At 41.2% G+C, this 17,955-nt stretch overlaps 1 protein-coding gene across 1 annotated transcript; it reads right to left on the reverse strand.

Moving 5' to 3' along the window:
- Positions 1 to 939: 939 nt before the first annotated feature.
- Positions 940 to 17,740, reverse strand: tdp1 (tyrosyl-DNA phosphodiesterase 1). The gene is made up of 16 exons (XM_008283437.1): positions 17,597 to 17,740; positions 16,139 to 16,729; positions 15,542 to 15,585; positions 15,273 to 15,328; positions 14,396 to 14,492; positions 14,254 to 14,288; positions 12,378 to 12,470; positions 12,055 to 12,225; positions 11,637 to 11,715; positions 10,739 to 10,915; positions 9,713 to 9,761; positions 8,622 to 8,688; positions 7,880 to 7,987; positions 7,512 to 7,614; positions 7,164 to 7,269; positions 940 to 1,151 (listed from the first exon to the last, which is right to left on the reverse strand). Exons 2-16 carry the CDS (start codon positions 16,725 to 16,727, stop codon positions 1,078 to 1,080), a joined length of 1,848 nt encoding a protein of 615 aa, XP_008281659.1. The 5' UTR covers positions 16,728 to 16,729; positions 17,597 to 17,740; the 3' UTR covers positions 940 to 1,077.
- Positions 17,741 to 17,955: the final 215 nt, after the last annotated feature.

Raw genomic sequence — 17,955 nt, forward strand, 5'->3', positions numbered from 1 at the left:
TCTGGGGTAGGCACTATTTTTGGGGATCTTTGGGCAAGAATTCCATATTAGCCTGGACACCTACACCTCCTCTAGACAATATAGAAGCTCTAGTCCATGGTGGGCGACTTTAGCCAATCACAGGGGATTTCACTGATTAAATGAGATGAATAAAGAGAAACAAAGGAAGGCCTAGAACAGAAGTAAAGCTGCAGGAGGGCAGTAACTGTTCAAATTCTGATGTTTTTTGTTCTTTGCATTCTCCAGATTTCCACCTGCTACAGTTTTAACTCACCCCAGCTCAGTTTACCCAGAATCCCACTGATTTGTGAGGAACTGAAGGAACCCAGGCGGCACTTTTTCATATATGTGATACAGAGTCCTGCTGGTTTGCTGTTCAAGCTGCATAATCGGTTACTAATTTACACCAGACAGACCATGGGAGCACAATCATCAACCTGCTCGGTTAGAGACATGCTGGGCTGTCAGTCCTGGCATCCAAGAATAAGAAAGAACAGTAGAAAGTGCAAGATTTTAATGTGCACGATAAGACCCAAATCCTGTAATGTTTTCTAAAGCTGAATCGTTTTTTACTTGTGATGAAATCTGAGGATGATATTCGCGAGCAAACACTTTCTGCTGAATCTGCATGTCTTTAACAGCTACAAAACTTGCTGTACAGCAGTTTTGATGTGAAAGCAGTGATCTACTGTGTTTTTAGCTGTCACTTTAAATCAACTCTTACAGGAGGATGGGCAAACAAAGCATAATCTGCTGCATTAAGCCAGAGTATGATCCCACCTTATTTCTGTTGGCATCTGAAACCTTAAATACCTTAAACAATGTAATTTCGTATATTTGAATAACCTTAAACTGTTTGGGTGACCTTCCACATTTAAATGGTGCCGCAAGAAACAGACAACAACACAACAAGACAATCATAGCACTATTTTTTTTTTATTTTTTTTTTATTGGTAGAAAATAAATGTGAGTCTACAGTATAAAACGTAAAAAGCAGTGTTAGTGACAGCTAACACCTAGACACAGTACTGACAGGTACGAACAGCACACTTGTAAGTGAGAGAAGTGTGTGTGTGATCAGGAGGGAACCCAGATGTTGCCGTGAGTGTCGGGAGCCTGGCTGTACGGAATGTTCCAGATCCAAGGCTGATCTGAGGCAGACAAAGGAAAGAGGTCACTAAAATTAAATAAATACTGTGACTTACAAAATAAAAGCAACGCTATATCGGACACAGTGGCAGCGTTTGTTCCAGTTACAGTCTCTTCCTTCACTGTCTACATGGCAGAAAACAGCTTTTGAATATGTGGAATCTTACAGATGATCAGATTAAAATGATAAAAATGTATTGCTAAAATATGAGAAAGTGACATTCAAATGCTCTGTTTCTTTATTGGAGTAAGACAAGTACGTGTAGTACATTTCGCAAATGAGTGTGGCAAACAAAGAGAAAGACCAATAGACTGTCAGCTACAGTGATTTGGCTTTACTGTACTTTGTTCCATAGGTATTTAACTAATCCTCCATTCAACCAGTCTATCACAAGAGTTATTAAAATTTGCATAATTAAATGCATGTTTTTGCAGCCACTTGTCAACCCAGCAGCAGGAAAGGGTCTGTGAACATTGTAAAAAGTATTTTATCCACAATCACCTTGTCATACCCTTTCACACAGGATTTCAACAATTCACATTAGCAACGCAAAGACATAAATCCAACAATCTAGAGAGCTAATGACACGTGTCAAGATGAGTTCAGCAATAAGCCATATTACCAAGAAATAGTTTCAGTTTGTTTGAAGGCACAAATTATGACACAAAGCATCCAAGGACTGCTGAAGTCAGCTTAATCTGAAGTAAAGTTCAACTTGTCTTTGCTGCTCCTTCAAACATCACTGCTGTGTCCTCTGAAGCTGGCAACACTGGATGTAAACTTACAGTGGTACTTCAAAGTTTTTGAACCCTTTAGAATTGTCTGCATAAATATGACCTAAAACATCACCAGGTTCTCAAAGAAGCCCTAAAGAGAACCCAATTAAACAAATGAGACTAAAAATATTATGCTTGGTCATTTATTTACTGAAAAAAAGGTCTAATATTGCATATCTATGAGTGGCAACAGCAGGTGAATCTCTAAAATTAGCAGCTAGTTTGAAAACAACATTCAGGTGTTTTCTACCAGTGGAATAACAGTCAGTTGTGAGTGGAGTTTCTTTTTTATTTGAAGAACAGCGATCTAGCAAGTCTGATCTGCACCGCATGTTTGTGGAGGTGTATGATGGCACGACCAAGAGTTTTGTGAGGATCTCAAAAAAGATTTGTTGCTCAGCAGACTAGAAAAGAACATCTCATAAGAGTTTGGACAACATCATGTGGACAGAAGGTCTGGAAACAGTGAACAGATGAGACCAAACAGTGACTTTTGTTTCAAATGAGAACTTTTGTGTTTGGAAAAGGAAAAACTACATTCCAGCATCCGCCTTGTGAACCTGTGAAACACGGTGGCTTTAGTTTCACGATTTTTGGCTGTTTTGTTACATCTGGACTGGGACGTCTTTAATAATAACAATTGATCAGAATTATATCGCACTTTTCTAGGCAGTCAAAGACTGTCAATTCATTCACACACATTCATTCCAGTGGTGGTAGCTAAGATTGTAGCCAAGGCTGCCCTGGGGCAGACTGACAGAGGCGTGACTGCCATTCTGCCCCCACGGCCCCTCTGACCACCACCTCAAACAATCCATTCATAGGCATTCACACCAGGCAAGATGGGTGAAGTGTCTTGCCTAAGGACACAACGACCATGACACAGGTCACACAGGACCTTCTGATCATTGACCAACTCGCTCTACCACCTGAGCCACAGCTGCCCCGTCACTGACGGAACAATAAATTGGATTTGTACCTGAGAATTCTAAAGGCAAATGTCTGGACATCTGTCTATGAACTGAATCTTAGCAACAAGTGAGTCCTGCAGCGGGACATTGATCAAAAGCACACAAGTGTTCTGCCAAAGACGAAGAAGAATTAAATTTCTATTCATACATACATAAACTTGATGGTTCACATACTTTCAAGCACTATTTTACTTGTGTGCTTGTAAAAAAATCCATAAAGTATAGCTAAGCATACCATGGCTGAAATCAGATACCATCAACAATGTCTCTATTTTCAAGGACAACAACTTTTAACAAAAACTGCCAATCTACACACAGATAAAAGAAATTTGAGTTTTTTCAAATCAATAAATTAGCCTAAATTAAATCCCAGTAAGGGCCATGTCTAGATTGTAAAATGCTATTATTTAGAGCAAAAATGAAACCACTTTGTACATAAAGGAAAAAAAGAACCCAGAATGGTGCTTTCTAGGAAAAAATGTGCAGCTTTCAACAGTCCTTAACTTACAGCTCTCTAAGTTAGAAGGAGATAAGATCAGAAAGGAAAAATATCGGTACAAAAGTTTGGCTTGTTGGAGAGACAATGTGGCTACAAGGATGCAAAACATTTTCAAGTATTTAGGCACTTCACTTAACTAAGTCTATATTGGAAAGGCATTCACTGAACATCAAGTGCAGTTTTCAAGACACAAATACCTCTGAACTTTAAAATCTTTATCTGGGTTATGTTTGTTTTTTAAAGAGAGGTGCTTAATAGAAACTAGCACATCAAATTTGTAATAATGGATTACATTTATAACACCTATGCAAGCAGATTGGAATGATTCCACTAAAGTTTCCTCTTCACAATGGAAACAAAAATATAAAGCACCCTTGTTTCCCTTGTATATTTCTACGTGCAACAGAGTGTGGAAAGAGCACGAGAGGACATAATTATTGGAAAACTGGAGATAAAGTGAACTAGCAGTACACATTTGCATAGAGTGTATCCATGGGTGTGTGTGTGTGTGTGTGTATGTATGTATGTATGTGTGTGTGTGTGTGTGTGTGTGTGTGTGTATAAACACTTGCATACATGTGATTGCCTAGTTGGGGATCTACATTCTTTCTACAGGTGAAGACAGAAAACTGGACATTTATTGGAAGATTCAGCTCAAGTATACAACTATGCCTCTGTTATTACTTCTTCTTTAGCGTACGCATCCATTCAACCCTCTATTGTGTTCAGGCCAAACCCCAGTGAGCGATAATGGATGTTGAGACCGTGGTTATCAGCTTTCTTTGTTAACCAGGTTGTTTTCCTCAGATTCTGTACACACTCACATAAAAAAGTGTGTTTCATAAGTCTGACACTGTTCCATAATTAAGGAGACGTTGAATTCACTTCAGCTATTGGCCAAGTTAGAGTGAAATTATTATTATTGACTGAATATTCTCTGTGATAAATACCAACAGACTAATCAATTTTCTAATTTGTGTTCTACTAGCAGCAGAACCAGCAGTGTCAACAGACTTAGCAGCAAATCAAGGCAGAGCATAAAAACATTGTTATGCATTTTCTACTTCACCAAGTTGTTGTATGAAGGCAACACAGTTTGCCTACTGTAACTCCTCAGCTTGATTTAGTGAGATAACTAACAGACAGCACAACAGGTTTGCAGATAAAACACATTCACTCAGCTGACAACCTGTATCACTCATAGACAATCGTCAGGAAAAAAAATGGTGAAAAGGAGATGTAATAATTTTGTATAATAAATTGACATCTTTGTTGCATGCCAAGAGAACACATTGACTTGGATTAAAATGTAAAATAGCATGTAGCAAATATGATCCCTCACAAACTCCTCACTCTCTCTTTCAGTCACCCTCACACACACATCTGATGTCCCCCAGGGCTTTCTCACACTTCAGTGTCACACTTGTTGTGTGATTGACCTGAAAGTGTTAAACTGACCTTTATCCTTTTTTTCCTTTGGAACACACTAGTGCATCTCAAAAAACTTGGAACATAGTTAAATAAAAAAGTGAAAATGTAAGATATTCTCGAGTCATTACATGCAAAGTAAAATGTTCCAAGCCTTTCCTTGTTTTCATTTTGATGATTATGGCTAATGAAAACTAGAAATCAAGTATCTCAAATATTAAAATATTTTATTTTGAGTTGAAATAAATTACTTCTCAAACAGTATAAATACTGTGTATCTCTCGGTCTAGCTCAGTGAACGCAACCACAGTCATGGGAGGACTGTTGACCAGAAAGTTGTCATGAAGATGATCATCAACACCCTCCACAAGGAACCACAAGAGGTCATTGCTGAAAAGATTTGATCTATTAAAGCACATTAGAAAGTTGACTGGAAGGGAGAAGTGTGTCAGGAAAAGGAGCACAAGCAACAGGGATGACCACAGCCTTGAGAGGAGCCACAACTGTCACATTCCTAATATCAGGACACTAACCAGAGACAACGTCTGGAGATCTAACCTGGGCCAAGGAGGAAACAACTGGACTGTTGCTCAGTGGTCCAAAGTCCTCTTTTCAGATGAAAGTAAATTTTGCATTTAATTTAGAAATCAGGGTCAAAGAGTCTGGAGGAAGAGTGAAGAGCCACAGAATCCAGGGTGCTTCATCTGCTGCCAAGCTTTATAAAGATTCTGATTTCCTTTTCCAGCAGGACACAGTGCCAAAACTAACAACAAATGGTTTGCTGACCATGACATTACTGTGCTTGACTGGTCAGCCAACTCACCTGAGCTGAACCCCACAGGACCCCTTGTTTTGATTGATCTTAGGAAATGTTCTGATAATTTAAGATACTGGATTTCTGATTTTCATGAGCTTTAAAACATAATCATCAAAACGAAAACAAAAAAAATATGTAATGAGTCCAAAATATGTAAAGATTTTCCCTTTCTTAAGTAAATGATGGAAAATATGAAACTGTTCAGGATGTTCTAATTTTTTGAGATGGACTCGTATATGCCATTAATTGTGACTGATAACACAACTGAACAATAATTGCTCATTTTACCATAAAATAAATACAAACCAGTTATCCATCCATCCATTCATTATCTATACACCGCTTAATCCTCAGTAGGGTCGTGGGGGGGCTGGAGTCTATCCCAGCTGGCTCAGGGTGAAGGCAGGGGACACTCTGAACAGGTCACCAGTCTATCACAGGGCCACACTTAGAGACAGACAACCAAGCACACTCACATTCACACCTACGGACAATTTAGAATCACCATTTAACCTCAACATGTTTTTGGACTGGCTGCAAGGTGGCGCAGTTGGTAGCCCTGTTGCCTTGCAGCAAGAAGGTTGCCGGTTCGCGTCCCGGGGGCACCGGAATCTTTCTGCGTGGAGTTTGCATGTTCTCCCCGTGCAGCCTGGGTTCTCTCCGGGTTCTCCGGCTTCCTTCCACACAGTCCAAAAACATGTTGAGGTTAATTGGTGATTCTAAATTGTCTGTAAGTGTGCTTGGTTGTCTATCTCTAAGTGTGGCCCTGCGATAGACTGGTGACCTGTCCAGGGTGTCCCCTGCCTTCGCCCTAAGTCGGCTGGGATAGGCTCCAGCCCCCCCGCGACCCTAATGAGGATTAAGTGGTGTACAGATTGTGAGAGGAAGCCGGACAACCTGGAGAGAATCCACGCTGCACAGGGAGAACATGCAAACTCCACGCAGAAAGATCCCGGGTGTTCTCACCGGGACGTGAACCAGCAACCTTCTTGCTGCGAGGCAATGGTGCTAACCACCGAGCCACCTTGCAGCCCCAAACCAGTTATGTTAGTTATCATTTGTTTTATCTTTTGTCACACTTGGTCTTATAAAGGCCTGTTTTGTTTATCATAAGCAATAAAATAGATACATTGTGCCTATTTTATACTGAGTTAATGTGAATTATTTGAACTTAGCTGGCAAAACATTTTACTGGATGATATTTAGTGTTTCTTTCAGTGCTTAGTTAAATAAGTATTTCAAATTAAAATCTACCTTGACCTATAAACACAAAAAGTTTCAAAGATGATAGGAGGGTAAAAAGAAGGATTTTTTGTAAAAAATAAATAAATAAATAATTTGACACTGTCCTTTCCAAATAAAAATAAGATTTTAAAAAAGAATACTTGCACTTTATCCAGACAGAGCATGGATTGCTCAGTCAGGGTTATACCCTGAACAGGGACTGTGCTAAAGTGCAGCACTACACAAATACATACAGATTTCTGGAGAGACACACACACCCACAGAAAAACTCCTGTACCTTTAGAAGAGTAGCATGTAGGGGGGAGGTCAAAGGGCACAGGGAAACCAGAAGAGGATGATGAGACAGGAAATGGATTTTTGTCAACGGGAAAGGTCTTCATGTTCTGAAAGGAGACAACAGCACAAAACAAATTAGCACAAACCAGTACTGTATGTACCTCTGTTAACAACAACGGAATAGCTTCTGTTATTTAGCCATGGGATTCTTTCTTTTCTGCAATATATTTTTGAAGACTGGATGAACAATAAGCCCTTGATTAGCCACACTGCAGGTTCCACCTCTCCTGCAGTCTGACATGCTGGAATCGTGCCACTGTTCATCCATGTGTCTGTGCGGTGTTCTTACGAAGGCAGACGGCACATAGAGGACTCCCAGCTCGTATGAACGGATCATTATCTGAGTGTTGTTCTTCTCCAGTGCTCCCCACGCTGCCTTGGACAGATTGGCACTGGAACAGAACACACATGCAAAAATCTAAATACAGCTGTCCAGATAAGAAAAGAATCTGATTGATAAGAAACCTTATGCAAACATTTTACAAGCAAAAGCTGTCTTTATTAAAGTAAAAACCTCATCAGGCTATTGCAAATATGTACGTAGGGGTCCTCTTTCTAGAAATGAGAAAACACTAACAACAAGAAAAACACAGATAAAAACAAATAATTGTACATAACAAAAATGACCAAATATGATGCTAGTATACAAATACACACCTTGTGATGAGGAACCAGGCAAGCTGAGCAAAATCTGGAGATGCCCTCATATATGTTTTGATATGTGGCATGGCGTGACTCCTCCCTGTCGAATTTGCCTTCCAGCGGCTAAACACACACACACACACACACACACACACACACACACACACACACACACACAGGCACGCACATGCACGCACAGCATTTGATTGATTTGTTCAGTTAAACATAAAGGAACATAGCTCTGTGGATAAAGCTTTGTAATCCAGTGAATTACAATGCATATAAACCAGAATTGGCCATCAGTTCATGTGGGCCAGATAAGCAATTCTGTTATCTGGGGATGCTAGCCACATTTACAGGGAGCTTTCAGGTGACATAGCACAACCTGGCAGCCATATTTACAAGTCCACAGACTAACCCTAACCCTACAATGTGCTCAGTGATGTAAGATGAAATAGCTCAGCTCATTACATACTTACCCAAGACAAATACCAACTACTTAGTTAAAGAGGTAGTACAAAGTGTTTATTTGGAGTTACATGTACAACTTGCTTTCATGTTGCTGGGTTGAAACTGTTCTATTTCTAAACTGGTTGTTGTGCATTTAATTAATGTGCAGATTTGTGACCAGGCAGCAAGATTCCAAGGACAAAAAAAAGTAACAGCTTATTGAACAAAATAAGTAAAAAAGACTAATAATAGCAGCCAACAGAAAGTGACAGCAGGGCTGACCTTTCATTAGTACAAGTGAACTTACTGGAAGTAGGAGTGGAGCCACAGCTGCTTCTGAGCTGTTTGGATGCTGTAAGGAAGAGAGCCTCCAGCTGGAGGGCAGAAAGTTTAACATCACAACTGAATCCACAGCAAATAATGACGACACATCAATCAGAATCTTAGTTGGTACAAGGTGCGATCCAAAAGTTGCAAGACTATGCCTATGAAAATCAAAGACATCCCATATTTAAATTCTGCTGCCATCCTCGTCAAAGTAGTCTTATGCAGCGATACAGCGCTCCCGGTCCTTCTGCAACACTTGTAATGCTCCCTGGAAGTCCCTTTATTGGCTCACAGATGGTGCTTTTTTGTGCACAATCACATAAATGTTGAAGAAAACAACAAGCATGCACTCAGTGTGTTCATCCTGCACTCATGCTGCTTCTTCTCTCAGTGGCAGCTGCACACCCACCCCTCATCACCAGTGGTGATCCTCCAAATGAAGATGGGCTCATCCTGGGCTGCTGATTGATATAGAATTTGGTGTTTTCAGTCCTGCTCTTGTTTGAAGTCTATGGAGAAATGGCAAACATGCATCTACCGGTGGTCACAAAAATGTGTGTAACATAGGTCCTTCTGCTGACAGCAGTATGATATGACGTCTTGACTCGTCAATTCAATTCAATTCAATTTTATTTGTATAGCGCATATTTACAACAACAAGTCATCTCATAGCGCTTCACAAAGGCAGAAACATCCAACAATCCAAAACATTTGGATTCCCTATACGCTTCAGCAGTCCGCAAGCAGTCTGCAACAGTGGGAAGGAACCGAAAACCCCTGCGGGGGAAAAAAAAAACCTCCGACAGAACCAGGCTCAGGAAGGGACGGCCGTCTGCCTTGACAGTTGCTGTTTGCACGTGTTCCATGTGCTAGACTGTGATGTGCTCCAAACATGCACCAGTCCCACAACTTTTAGATCACACCACATGTATCAAAGCAAATAAAATTTTTAAGGCAGTCTTGGCTTATATTGCTAAAATGACCTGCATTTGGAAAAAGTAATTTATTTGCTTCCTCCAGGATACTTGACATATATTAATAAATTAATGATTCAGGGACATGAACTCTCACCTGGGTAGCCTTCTAAGCTCATCCTCACATCTTCAACTGATGGATACAGCTGCAAAAGAAAATCCTGTTAGCTTCTTGGTTTAGAAATTCAGACCTTTATACTCCTAAAGAAGGGTTAGGTCATTTTTGATGAACTGCTGGTAAACATGACAAACAGTTACAAGATAGTGGTTCATGCCTATTTAGAGAAGAGTCATGAAATCAGTAAACTGGTTCAGTAATGTCAGTTACAGCAGTATCTGGCCAACATTGTTACCACTGGAAAACACAAGCTACTGCACTGGTCATACCAGACCAAGTAAAGATGTAGCAACAACACTCTACATTGGCAGAGATTGAGGCTAATTAGTGCTTTTCATGTCCAGAAGAGTATGTGTGATGTAAGAGTCCAGCGTCTGTGCGGACTGTCCATGTGAAGTCTTAAAACAAATGTTTAGCAAGAGGAGAGACTGTATAAGGAGAATCTCATACCTTTCTAAGTCATTGTTAAAAGAGTTGTAATTTAAGTGGTTGCTGCTGGACTTTGAAGGAGCTTTGATTTGAATGTGCTTTCCATCGACTCCCAGACACAGCAGCAAATTCTATATCCTTTAGGAATATTTACTGACACGGTGCTACAGCCCAATCTGTAAGAAGCTGCTATATTCTGTAAAAAAAAAATCCTTGTGTGGGGGCGCCGCTATAGCTCACCTGGCTGAGCTGGCGTCCCATGTGCAGGGCTACAGTCCCTATGTGGAGGTCATGAGTTCGAATCCCGCTCATGACCCTTTCCCACATGTCCTCCCCCCATTCTTCTCCCCGACTTTCCTGTCTCTCTCTGACTACACTATCCAATAAAGACCAAAAAAAATTATTAAAAAAAAAAATCCTTGAGTGTTTGTGTGTGTTGAGTGTGAGGCAATGTAACCATGTGCACAGACCAGCACGGCTCTATCATAGCATGAACAGAGCCCTGTGTGTGTCACACAGCTTATCGGCCTGTGCACACAGACGCAGAAAGCATGAGTTTGTGTTGGAGAACACTACCAGGTGCACAGGGGGGTCTGGGCGAAGGGAGGATTTTCCTAGTGTGGTCAGGGTGCGCTGAAACTCCCCTGCCACCCACTTGGTCTTATCCAGTCCCATAGAGCCGATACTGGAGAACTGGCCGATCACAGGCCACCCATCTTCTCCGGAAATAGGGTTTGTGTGGTCATGAAGCAGCTAACGAAAACAAGAGCAGGGTAAACCTTGAAGCACTGTCATACTGAAAACACCCAATTTTTGAAATGACATTAGATTACATTGACAACTTTGACATGTTTTTCAGTTCATCTGGTTGCTAGAAAGCTTTTCTTAATTTATTTAATGCACGCAAATAACAAATAATGTTTGATAAGGCGCAAATTAAAAGCCAAGGAGTACTTAGCAGGAACATTTATAAACCAAATCTGTGTTTTTGCATGTTTTTGTCCGTTTTACCTCTAATGTGCAATGTTGACCAAAACTTATTTAAATGATATCCAGTAAAAGGAAAATATAAAAAATGCAGAGCTTTGTTTGAGATAGCTCACCAGCCAAAATGAGTATTAAACTTGCTAAATATAAAGTGATAATGCAACATGGGATTGCTTTGTGTTTGTGTGTTCAGCTATTCTACAAAGTTCTAGTATTTTAAAAGTCAGCAGCTAAACAGTGACCTCTGGACTACAAGAAACAACCACATTCATGTCCTTTAAACAGACTCCATGTTTGGGTACTGATTAATGTCTACATTTTATATTCCAAAATTTGGTCATGTAGCAAAGAAACAAACTGTCACACAAAACAATACTGACGTTTGGTGTGACTTAATGAAGATGGATCACTTGCAAGCAAATTTCAAGTTTCACGAGAGAGAATTGTGGGATGTGGTTGAAGCTGGAGAGAAAAAGGCCATCTTTACCTTCCTCAGCCTCAGATGGCCCCAGCGCTCCATGTCTGCACCCACATACCTCCCTGGGGTTGATCCGACCAAATACACCCTGATAACAGAGAATAAGATGGGAGCAAGCTGTAATCCAGATGTTACTGTACTGATTTCAATCAAAACTGCAAAGCCGTTATTACATCGTCTTACATCTGAGGAGATAATGAGATTAAAGACATTTTCATTTAATTGAAGTGCTGCAATCAGTAGAATGTGGACTTTAGAGGCTCTCTAATCAGGAAAGTGGGGATCTGTGAGTGATAATCGAACGGTGGCAAAGAAGAAGCTGAATTTACTTAAGTCTGACAGGTACAGCTGAACCATTTGATGAAAGCATTCGTTAAACGTCTGTGTGTAGTATGCACATGTGTATGTGCATGTGCCTTTTATTTACCTCGTCTCTGACAGGTCATGCTCTTTGATTCGTTGGATCCACTCTTCGAGTTCTGGTGCTCGGTACGATGCCAAGTACTCCAGCAGGTCCCTCTTAAAGAAGGTGAGTGACTCACCTGCACTCGCACTACTTCCCTTTGGTAACCGTGGAAACAGAGGGCTCATCCACATCCTAGTTTGGGATAATTTCCAAAACCAAACTTTGCATTAAACGCTGGTGTCTACCTTCAGCAAGACTGACTCTACTGTTAACGTGGCTCATATTATGTAGAAATGACAGTGTCACCTACAGTCACTCAGACTGTCTAAGTAGTAAAGACCCACCCTTGTGTTTTCTGGTACCAGTCAGCTCTGATCAGGTTGGAGGTCATAATAATGACCCTGAACCCTTCTTCATACCACAGTAACATCATCTTCCTGCACAAAGACACACAACAACTTTCAGTTTTATGTGACAACAACAAAGTGTAGACTCAAGACCTGTGATATCCACAGCATAACGTAGGGTGATCATTACAATTTTCTATTCTGCTATTAAAGGGTTTCAACAGTGCTGAACAAGTTAAAAAGATCCGTTAAACACCACAGAGAAAGGAATAAATCCATTTCATGATCTTATCAGCCAAAATAAATGCTGTCAGATTAAATGTTATTAAAATACTTGTAATTAACAATATGACCGTCTTTTTCTGTTTATTTTATGTTACAATTTGTTTTAGATAATAGGTATTAGCACCTTTGGACACCATCTTTTTGCTGCAAATGATTAGGCTCTCGTCTTACATTTCACTTAAAACCAAAACGTGCCCAAAGGGGCGCTGTGGCGCTTGGTTTTGCAACAGAATCCATGAAATTAATGTCATTAAATGCTATTCAAAATGCAGTTGGTTGAAGATTAGACATTAAGTACATTGAGACCAACAGTAGATGTGCAAGGCAGCAGTGGCTCAGGTGGCAGAGCGGGTTGTCCTCCAAACGCAAGGTTCGCAGCACGATCTCCCGCCCCTCCACAGTCGAAGTATCCTTGGGCAAGACACTGAACCTGATGTTGCTCCCAATGGCAGGTAGCACCTTGCATGGCAACTCTGTCACCATTGGTGTATGAATGTGTGTGTGTGAATGGGTGGATGCGAAACACATTGAAAAGCGCTTTGGATAAAAGCACTATATAAGTGCAGACCATTTCATCATACTCCATGATGTGGAAATAGTGACTGGAATATGAAATGTCTGCCAGTTTCATCCAGCTGTTTTATTCAGATAAATGGAAACACTTATGCAAAGTCCTTGTAAATAACTGTGACAGGGAAAGTATGATGAAAACTATGACAATGTGGACGAGAACTATTTATTATTTAGGCTTTTTTCAGCATCCAGAATAACGTAACAATATCTCCTGATAGTATGATTGATTGAATGAGTGTAGCCTGAACCTGGATACGCAGCATGAAACATCCATCCATCCACTATCTATACACCACGTAATCCTCACTAGGGTCACGGGGGGCTGGAGTCTATCCCAGCTGACCCTGCAGTCTATCGCAGGGCTACACTTAGAGACAATCAACCAAGCACAATCACATTCACACCTACGGACAATTTAGAATCACCAGTTAACCTCAACATGTTTTTGGACTGTGGAGGAAGGCGGAGAACCCGGAGAAACCGGAGAGAACCCACGCTGAACATGCAAACTCCACACAGAAAGATCCCAGGTGTCCTTACCGGGACGCAACCTTCTTGCTGCGAGACAGCGGTGCTAACCACCAAGCCACCATGCATGTATATTCATTTGTGAGAGTTTAATAATACTGATGATGAAGGGCACAATTGTAACAGACCTATTTCAATGCAGACATGAGCGATATGACAAAACATGATGTGATACAATGCGATATGAGTTTTGACCTGCCAGACTTTCAAATGTCAGTGAAAAATGTCTGTGGTATGCTCTAGAAATTACTGGGATGTCTAGTGATCACCATATCTCAATAAAAATTTAATCATTAATTTAGCCCTAATTATCTTAATTTCACAACAACATGAATCAGGGTATCCTGTACCAGTCCACATTTAAAGGCCATACTCAACCATTTATCCACCCCATGTTCAAAGTACTGACAGAGCTTAACACAAATACAGTCATATCTCACCAGACTAATAATAGGGACTAATCCCAGTAAGGAACAGAAACACTTACGTGTGGTGAGTTCCAAAGGCAATGTCAAGCTTGGCCTGTCAACATAAAAATGAACATCTCATTACCATGCACTTCCCTGTGACACATTATATCCACATCTGCCTTTGTGGAACAGCTGTGTTCTGTGCTATGGAGTCGGTACCTGGCAGAAGCGAACATGTGGAAAGGGTTGAGCCTGCTGGACCAGCCGGGCCTTGGCCTCCCGCTTATCTCCATGGACAATCAGAACTGGCCGATCCCTGAAAATGCAAACTGAGTGTTAAACTCCACAAATTTCTGGCAGTTTTCACCTGTGTCAAGTACTGTTTTTTTCACCACTGATTGAAGTAATTACTGGTTTGAAGTGTGTCACTTGGACTGAAGCTGAGGTAGGCAGGCATCTAGAAAATGCAAAGAAAAAATGTAAATGCAGACCTCCTTCTGCAGCTTGATCAAGAGGCTTGAGCCAGTCCAAGAGTATGTCGTGTCACATAGCTTTTTATGTAGTTAAACTTTCAATTGCCAAGGCTGACTCTGAGGTGAGGAAGCCCATCTCCTTTTATCTTGGGATGATTTGCAGCATAGTTGTAAGTGCGTTTTTTCCTGTAGGACTTTCTGCCACTGAATCCAGCTTTCAAACATCTGAAGGTGCTGCACACAAATCTGCATTTGTAGAACAGCATATATGAACACCTTCGTTCTGAAAACACTTGTGGTTGGCTAAAGTTTCCTTGTCATGGACTAGATTTTCTAAAGCCTGACAACAGAGCCAAGAGGAGGTGCAGAAGTCTCAACCCACTTGAATTACAATATGCTGAAGGGTATGTGGTAGTTTTTGTCCAATGACGGCAAAAACTTACTGCCTACCCCAGCTTTAAAGGTCTCAAAATAGGGTTTCTTATTTTAGTTTGTAACAGGAGTTTACATTTTTCATTCACAAGTAACTAAAGGGCAATAATCAGTAGAATGTAGACATTATCAGAGGGTCTAATCAGATAAATGAGGATATGTTCGTGCAACAATGGAAAGGAAGAATTTACCTAAAGTCTGATGGGTACTGCTTTACCATCCAGGCAATATCAAAGCAGTAGTTAAACTACAAGGAAAGAGAGTAGACCATTAGTATTGATCAACATTTCACAACCCATCTCAGAGTTGTTGAGATGTTTCCCAACGGATTTCATCCTCATAGCGAGACTACATGAAAAGATTAATTCCCTAGCGATCATAAATTTCCGTACAAACATTCTCAGCAAACCATCCTGTGGCTGCTCTCTACTCAGCATAGGGTCAAACACTAGTTACATACCTGAACAGATTCTTTCAGGGTCCCAAATAATGGAGAGAGAATGTCTGTATGGAAGAAAAAAGTTACAGTTATTAGATTAGAAATTAAAGCACTCGCGATTGATGACTGTTCATTCAGTTCAGGTCCATCCATCCATCATCTATACACCGCTTAATCCTCAGTAGGGTTGCGAGGGGCTGGAGTCTATCCCAGCTGACTTAGGGAAAAGGCAGGGGACACCCTGGACAGGTCGCCAGTCTATCGCAGGGCCACACTTGGAGACAGACAACCAAGCACACTCACATTCACACCTACAGACAATTTAGAATAACTAATTAACCTCAACATGTTTTTGGACTGTGTGGGAGGAAGCCGGAGAACTGGGATCCGAACCGGCGACCTTCTTGCTGCGAGGCAACAGTGCTAACCACTGAGCAACCTTGCTGTCCCATTCTGAACCGTAGCTGACAAATATTATTATAAATTTACTTTTAATGGATCTAAATTGTTAGGAATTCATTTCTTTCATCCAGACACTTCCTGCTGGTTTGTGTACTTAAACTCTTTACCAGTGCTTCAGGTTTTGTTCTCATCTTGAAAGATCCCCACCACACCTACCTCTGATGTGTAGCGCGCCACTGTTGTACTTCTTGTCCAGGCCTGTGACTTTGTTGAGGTAGAACCTGTAGGTGTCATTTAGACAAGGAAAAGAGGATTCAAAGAAGTCCTCTGGCTCGTCAATGTAGTAGAGTCGGCCGTGGGGACTTGGAGGACGCTCGTTCTCCACTTTGGGTTTCTTTGTTTTGGGGCTGGGAGGGGTCTTCTTTGGTAAGTTACTGAGAGTCTTCTTCTTCACATGTCCATCATCTTCATCACTATCTGACAGAGCCCAGCCTGTGCTATCTGACACTTCTTTCTTCCGCTTTCCAGCCAAGGAAGGACTCGTTTCATACTTGACTGGATTCGACTGGTTCAGTGCGGCCGACTGTCTGGCCTCGGAGGCGATGGTGAGTGACGCAACAGGGGGTTTGGCTGGTTCTGGTTTCACCTCCACAGGAGCTGTTACTAGCACTAAAGAGGCAGAACTGTGATTGGATTCAGCAGGTCGACGGGACTCAGGTGTTTTAGTCCCAGAAGGAGGGAGATGATCGTCATCGTCGTCGCTGCTGGAGACGGTCCACCTGCCGTGTTGACTGTCCTGAGACATGTCTGAGCAGAGACAACAGCAGGATGGAGCACAGCCACTGGTCAGTTATGCAAGTATCTGAAAAGCTGTGCACCAAGAACTGCTCAACAATTTGGGGAAAATATATCCTCTATGACAGGAAACTGATTATTGGGAAACAATTATCTGCACTTTTCACCATTTTATGGCATCTTATAGACCAGATTACTAATCAATTGATCCAGTAAATAATCACCAAATGGACAATGAAAATAAAGTTTAAATAATGAGTGAGATTGTGTCAGTCAAACCACAGTGTGCAGCACAGACCACACAATATGCACTGATGAATGGGCAGCATAAACAGCCCTCCGTTGGAACTAAACTGAATTACAACATTAGTCTCAATATTTAATAGCCATACTTCATATATCTTACAATGCAGTTGTTGTGATTTTATAATTTCATTGTTTCAAACTGCAAGTTGGATTCAAATGGATGAATTGTTCAGCTCTTGCACAGACTAAAGTTCACCCTGAATTGATCTGATTCAATGCCTGATGAACACAGAAACCAACCCGTGATACTGGCACTGAAGAAAGACTTAAGACCTGAGGAGGAATTGGCAGTGATCTGATGGGGCCAATCACTGTTTCTAACTATAAACCCTGTGCAGAGAGATTTCCTCCATCAGGACGGTTTACAGCTTAAGACTCAACTGGAGTCAGAGAAATTCTTTATTTTGGCGTCTCTAAATGAAATATACAGATATGTGAGATCAGTAGAGATGTACTGCGGGTATGCAGTTAGCGTATTCCACATGGGTTGGTCCCAAGGCTAAATATTAAAGAACTGCATGCAAAATCACGACTAACACCGAATAAAGAGGGGTTAGTAATAGCAGGTGTTACTGTTGTCGGTGCAGGTGTGTCTGTATCCGGTCGGACAAGGGAGCAGCGGCGCAGCTCGGTTCTGTTGTAAACGCAGATAAATCAACTGCTACAACTCTGCACAATACATCTACAAAACACACCAGGCGCCGCACATCAACACGAGTCCGGCTGGAAACTCTCGCCTTGTCTATAGTTCCGTCCTACAGTGAAGGCTGTTACAGAGCCGAGCAGGGAGCGACTCCACCCAGTGGCACAACCAGGTACTGCAGCTACTCTACGTTATATAACGGACTTTAATCAATGGACTTTAATCTGTTAAATTATTCACGGGAACTAAAGAACCTAAGAGCCAAAAAGAGAAGTCCACTTTTTTTCCC

This window comes from Stegastes partitus, unplaced genomic scaffold (genome assembly GCF_000690725.1).
Source record: "Stegastes partitus isolate 25-593 unplaced genomic scaffold, Stegastes_partitus-1.0.2 Scaffold311, whole genome shotgun sequence".
NCBI classification, from domain to species: Eukaryota; Metazoa; Chordata; class Actinopteri; family Pomacentridae; genus Stegastes; species Stegastes partitus.